Source organism: Anomaloglossus baeobatrachus, chromosome 4 (genome assembly GCF_048569485.1).
Source record: "Anomaloglossus baeobatrachus isolate aAnoBae1 chromosome 4, aAnoBae1.hap1, whole genome shotgun sequence".
In the NCBI taxonomy this organism is placed as follows: Eukaryota; Metazoa; Chordata; class Amphibia; order Anura; family Aromobatidae; genus Anomaloglossus; species Anomaloglossus baeobatrachus.
Genome location: NC_134356.1, coordinates 428,409,368 through 428,414,856, shown reverse-complemented (window position 1 = coordinate 428,414,856; position 5,489 = coordinate 428,409,368). Strand labels below are relative to the sequence as shown.

At 45.3% G+C, this 5,489-nt stretch overlaps 1 protein-coding gene across 3 annotated transcripts; it reads left to right on the top strand.

The window, feature by feature from the left end:
- The first annotated feature begins 1,139 nt into the window (after window positions 1-1,139).
- On the top strand, window positions 1,140-5,239 carry SCO2 (synthesis of cytochrome C oxidase 2). 3 transcript variants are annotated; one of them, XM_075342631.1, is made up of 2 exons: window positions 1,140-1,308; window positions 4,215-5,239. In XM_075342631.1, exons 1-2 carry the CDS (start codon window positions 1,193-1,195, stop codon window positions 5,014-5,016), a joined length of 918 nt encoding a protein of 305 aa, XP_075198746.1. In that variant the 5' UTR covers window positions 1,140-1,192; the 3' UTR covers window positions 5,017-5,239. The 3 variants fall into 3 exon arrangements, with proteins under 3 accessions (XP_075198746.1, XP_075198747.1, XP_075198748.1); XM_075342632.1 differs by having other exon boundaries at window positions 1,141-1,278; XM_075342633.1 differs by lacking the exon at window positions 1,140-1,308 and adding an exon at window positions 3,426-3,637.
- The last annotated feature ends 250 nt before the right edge of the window (window positions 5,240-5,489 follow it).

Here is a 5,489-nt window from a genome sequence, read left to right as displayed (position 1 = left end):
ACACACACTCGTCCCCAGCCCTGCAGTCCCCGCGGCACTGACGTCCTCAGTGCCATGGCTCCGCCCCCCTCGCGCACCGCCCCCGCACACAACGGAGTCTGACAATGATTTCTGTTCCTTGTCATCCGTTGTACAACGTATCAGTCACATGCGTCAAGCAACGCATGTGACTGATGCAAAACAACGGAAATGTGAACCTAGCCTAAGGGGCACTTTGCACACTGCGACATCGCAGGTGCGATGTCGGTGGGGTCAAATTGAAAGTGACGCACATCCGGCATCGCATGCGACATCGCAGTGTGTAAAGCCTAGATGATACGATTAACGAGCGCAAAAGCGTCGTAATCGTATCATCGCTGCAGCGTCGGCGTAATTCATAATTACGTTGACGCGACGGTCCGATGTTGTTCCTCGCTCCTGCGGCAGCACACATCGCTGTGTGTGAAGCCGCAGGAGCGAGGAACATCTCCTACCGGCCTCACTGCGGCTTCCGTAGGATATGCGGAAGGAAGGAGGTGGGCAGGATGTTTACATCCTGCTCATCTCCGCCCCTCCGCTCCGATTGGCCGCCTGCCGTGTGACGTCGCAGTGACGCCGCACGACCCGCCCCCTTAACAAGGAGGCGGGTCGCCGGCCACAGGGACGTCGCACGGCAGGTGAGTGTGTGTGTGAAGCTGCCGTAGCGATAATTTTCGCTACGCAAGCAATCACCACATATCGCTGCTGCGACGGAGGCGGGGACTATCGCACTCGGCATCGCAGCATCGGCCTGCGATGTCGCAGTGTGCAAAGTGCCCCTTACATGCATCATACAATGGACAGATTTATTCTACATCCATGATCCTTTCTGAACAATAAACATCATTTTATATTGATGCATTCTATTATAATAAAAAAAAGGTAAAAAGAGCAGCAGTTATAAAGATAGGTGTAAGGTACAGGGCACAGATCAACCATTCAATGGAAACAGAGAGTAGCAGCACTGCAAACATTGGAGTGAAAAGGAGAGCGGTGTAATGTCACCCACTGCTCTGCACTGACACCTAGTGTAAGGCTCCTGCCACTACAGCTCAGCACAAAGCCCGCCTCCTCACCATCACATGACTGTTCACATGGTCATGACATCACCACAGGTCCTTCAGCTTCCTGATCTGCTCTGTGCCCTTCTAAACTCTGGAGGCAAGCACCGGAGATGCTAGAATGTATGGGCTCCTTCCGGTCACGCCCACTAACCTGGAAGGAGCCCATACAGTCTAGGCTCAACCGAGGCAGCACGAGGTGTGTACATCACGGGAGCTGCTCTACCGGGTAATCAGTGAGCAACTTGTACTGAGCTGGGTATTACTCTCCAGAACTGGGGCACATGGAGAAATATGCAGCAGCATGCTGGAGACGGGGGGATTGCCAGACACATAATGCCTGTATGTCTCAGGGGGACCTTTCTACCTCCAGAGCAAGTAGAATTGTGCTTCATAATGAGCTCTTGGGCTGCAAAGGGCCAATATAGTGCTCTTGAACAAAGTCCCTTTTCTGTATATATATATATATATATATATATATATATATATATATATATAATGTGTAGTGTGTATGTATGTATGTGTGTGTGTATGTATGTATGTATGTGTGTGTGTGTGTGTGTGTGTGTGTGTGTGTGTGTGTGTATGCATGTATGTATGCCAAACCATAGAGGCAGATTCACCATTATACTAATCTAAGAAAACACCATAAGTCATCATAATATGAAACAGTGCAATTCATTCCTTTAAGGGTGGTCAGAAACTAACATTGAGTTTAATTCTAAATGGCTATTTATTGTAATAATCTCATCTCATTTCTAATACAGTAATTAAAAATTCCCTATGTGCTTTTTTTTTATTTAATAAAAAACCCTACTTCCATTTTGATGACCCCCAGTGTATATTCGGATACTCAAACGAGAAATCATCAGAGTGTGCTCCCTGCTAGAGTAGTGATGTGTTGGTTGGGAATGATCTGACACAAAGATCCGGCTCGCTGCTGTGACTGAGAGGAGCTGGATCCCAGTGAGAGCCACTAAATTCTCTTACTGGCTCTCTCTGGGTGTAAAATGTGGGTGGGCGGGGTTTCAGCGGCATTAATAATAATAATAATAATAATAATAATAATAATCATATAGCGCTATTAATTCCACAGCGCTTTACATACATTGTCAACACTGTCCCCATTGGGGCTCACAATCTAAATTCCCTATCAGTATGTTTTTTGGAGGCATTAACACAGGCTTAAATATGTATTCACCTGTGGTGAACACATATTTAATAGGGAGCCATGAAAGAGCCGACTCTTTTTGGTGAACAGAGCCATGGGAACCAAATCACCAAAAAGAGCTGGACTGCCAATCACTATGCCAGAGTCTCTGTCCTCACCCTGAAACTAAGAGTCATCAGTAACGCCCATTTCAGAGGTTGGGCTAGTCCCATCTCTACGGGGCATGCATCGGTTATCAATTCTGACATATGCTCAGTACGAGCTCCCTTGTCATTACATAGTATTCTTTTTCAATGCACAGTGACAGTGCGCTCCCTCACCGATTCTGATGAGTTGGTAAGAGAGTGCACTTTGCGTATTGTAAAATGAGAACGTGGTGAGCAGAGACCAGCACCGCACCCGATAATGACGTCTATTTCAGGGGCGGAGTTGGATTCTGCTGAACGCATTTTCTACTTACAATGCCCATTGACAGTCCGCTCTGTTGCCGGCTTGTCAATTCTCATCAGAACCAGTGAGGGAGTGCACTGTTACTGTGCATTGGGAACAATATCGCACAGTGACAGCCGAGCTCGTCCTGGGCATGCATCAGAATTGACAACCAACACATGCCCCTGAAACTGATATCACAGATTAAAAATATTAGTTTTAGACCACCCCTTTAATTTTTTTACAACTTTCAGATTAGGAAAATTGTCAGAAAACCACTCATCACCCAGGGACATACTTGATGATAGATCTACCTTGGTTCTCTGACAATTTTCTTAAGTATGAAGTTGTCAGAATTAAGGGGACTCTCATTATGGAATGACTGTTCAAACGAAGTACAGGTGCTCGGTGCATTATGGAGTGGCCACACATGCATCTTCCCACCTGCTTGTTTCCCTCTATCACTGCCCCCCCCCTTTTTATTGACAGTTCTGGCTTCATAAATGCAGATATATGGAAAACAAGCAGGTGGGAAGTTGCATGTAAATGATTGGCCCCGCAATGATGCACCTGTACTTGGTTTGAACAGTCATTTTGTGCTGAAAAAGACCCTTCAAAGGGAAGCTGTAACCAGGTTTCTGCCATGTAAACTGAGAGCAGCATGATTGTGTGGGCAGAGATCCTGATTCCAGCTGTCACTTGCTGTCATTTTGATACAATCACTGTTTGTTTTTTTTTTGCTGCAGATTAGCAGTTCTCTGAATACTGAGCTCTGTATAACTCCATGCACTCTGCGGATTGGCAGCTTTCTTTGTACATTATGCTTTGACAGAACCCTGCATCACTGGTGTTGGTGGGATTATACCAAGAGGTTGACTAGAAGATACCAGACAACTAGTCCTGGGTTGATAATTTTACTGCTCAAACACTGATTGTATTGAAACAGCAACACAGACTAGTAAGTATGACTGGCAGTAGGATGTCGGCCTCTGTATTATGCTTCTTTCAGATTACACAGAAAAACCTGGTGACAGATTCCCCTTAATAAAGAAATTACACAAAAGCGTAGGTGTTAAAGGGAACCTGTCAGCTGATTCATGCTGCCCAAACTACTGGCAGCATGAACCAGAGCCTGGCCGGTTGCAGCCAGGTATGTTTGACTCTGAAATGCTCTGGTGTTCAGAGAAAATATAGCTTAGAAGATCTGGCTGAGGCCTGTAGGGAGAGATAACACTAGTCCGATCCTGCCCTCAGCTGGCTTCTCCCATTGCGGCTGTGGGTGATTGACAGGCCTCTCGATATGGAAGAAATTATTCAATCACTTGCCGCAGCATTGTGAAGAGCCAGGTAATACCAATGAATTGGATACCATGTTTACAGGAGACTCTGTGGCCCCTAGAATCAGCTGACCTGCAAGGTGCGACGTCAGCCCTCATCCAATGTAATATCCTTATGCCATCAGTTTTAGAACCTAGATAATCCTTTACCTCGTCAGCTAGATGTTTTATATGATAACACCATTGTCTTCTCTTTAGGATGCTGCGACATATACAGCGCATATTTCCTCTTCTCAAACACCCAACCAGCGCAACACCAAAAGACTACACAAACAGAATAAAATGTCTGATCCACAAAAAAGGAATATTCACATCTCCTACATTACAGAAATCCCAACCGCCGGGCTCCTCAAAGGCCCCGATATCATTACGAACAAGGCTGCTGGTTAGCTGCATTATTGGCGGTGGCGCAGTGGGAATCTGGCAATATCTGCGGTGGGAAAAACAGGAGAAGAAGAAGCTGGATCGCATTCAACAGCTTCGTACCATAGCCGTCGGTCAGGGAGACTTCAGTCTTATCGATCATAAAGGCGAGCCTTGCTGTAAAAAAGACCTCAGAGGTAATTGGGTGTTAATGTACTTTGGCTTTACCCATTGTCCTGATATCTGTCCAGATGAACTGGAAAAGCTGAGTTCTGCGGTGTCTCTGCTGGACAAGGACCGCACTCTGCCCCCAGTGCTGCCTATCTTCGTTTCAGTGGACCCTGAGCGTGATAACGTCGCAGCACTAGCAAAGTATGTTAGTGAATTCCATCCGCGTCTCAAGGGGCTGACCGGCAACGACGAGCAGATCAAAGCCGTAGCCCAAGCCTATCGTGTGTACTACAGTGCCGGGCCCCGTGATGAGGATAACGACTACATTATTGATCACACCATTCTCATATATTTGCTCAATCCTGACGGACTGTTCACAGATTACTATAACCGGAGTAAAAATGATCAGGAAATAGCGGAAAGTGTAAAAAGACATATGAAGACTTACAAGTCCATATTCAGCTGACCGTAATCACAAGACCTGTCTCTGATCTGAACCATTTCTCTAATTCACAATGGTCAAAAAAATGTGGGGAATTTTTTGGCTTATGTTTACCTTTTTTACATTCAATATTGCTATTTTTGTTTTACAGGTTAAATTAACTGCACTTTTTTGTACCTTGGGGGCGTAATGTCATTAATCATTCTATGCTTGTGGCTGAAAGGTGGCAATAAATGACATTATTGACGCTGTCGGCTCATGATTTCTGTACATGTGAGGGCTCAGGGACACAACCATATGTCACTGTGAAGAAAAACATGACAGTATAATGTATAATGATTGATTGCTCTCAGTGAGAGAAACAAAATTAAAATGTTGTCGTTGTGATACCTTTTAGTATAGTATAATGTATAGTAACACTTTCAGTTCTCAAATTTAGCTGCAACCCCCCCACCCATAAAAAAAAAAACTGTTAAAGGGGTTATCCGGCTTAATTT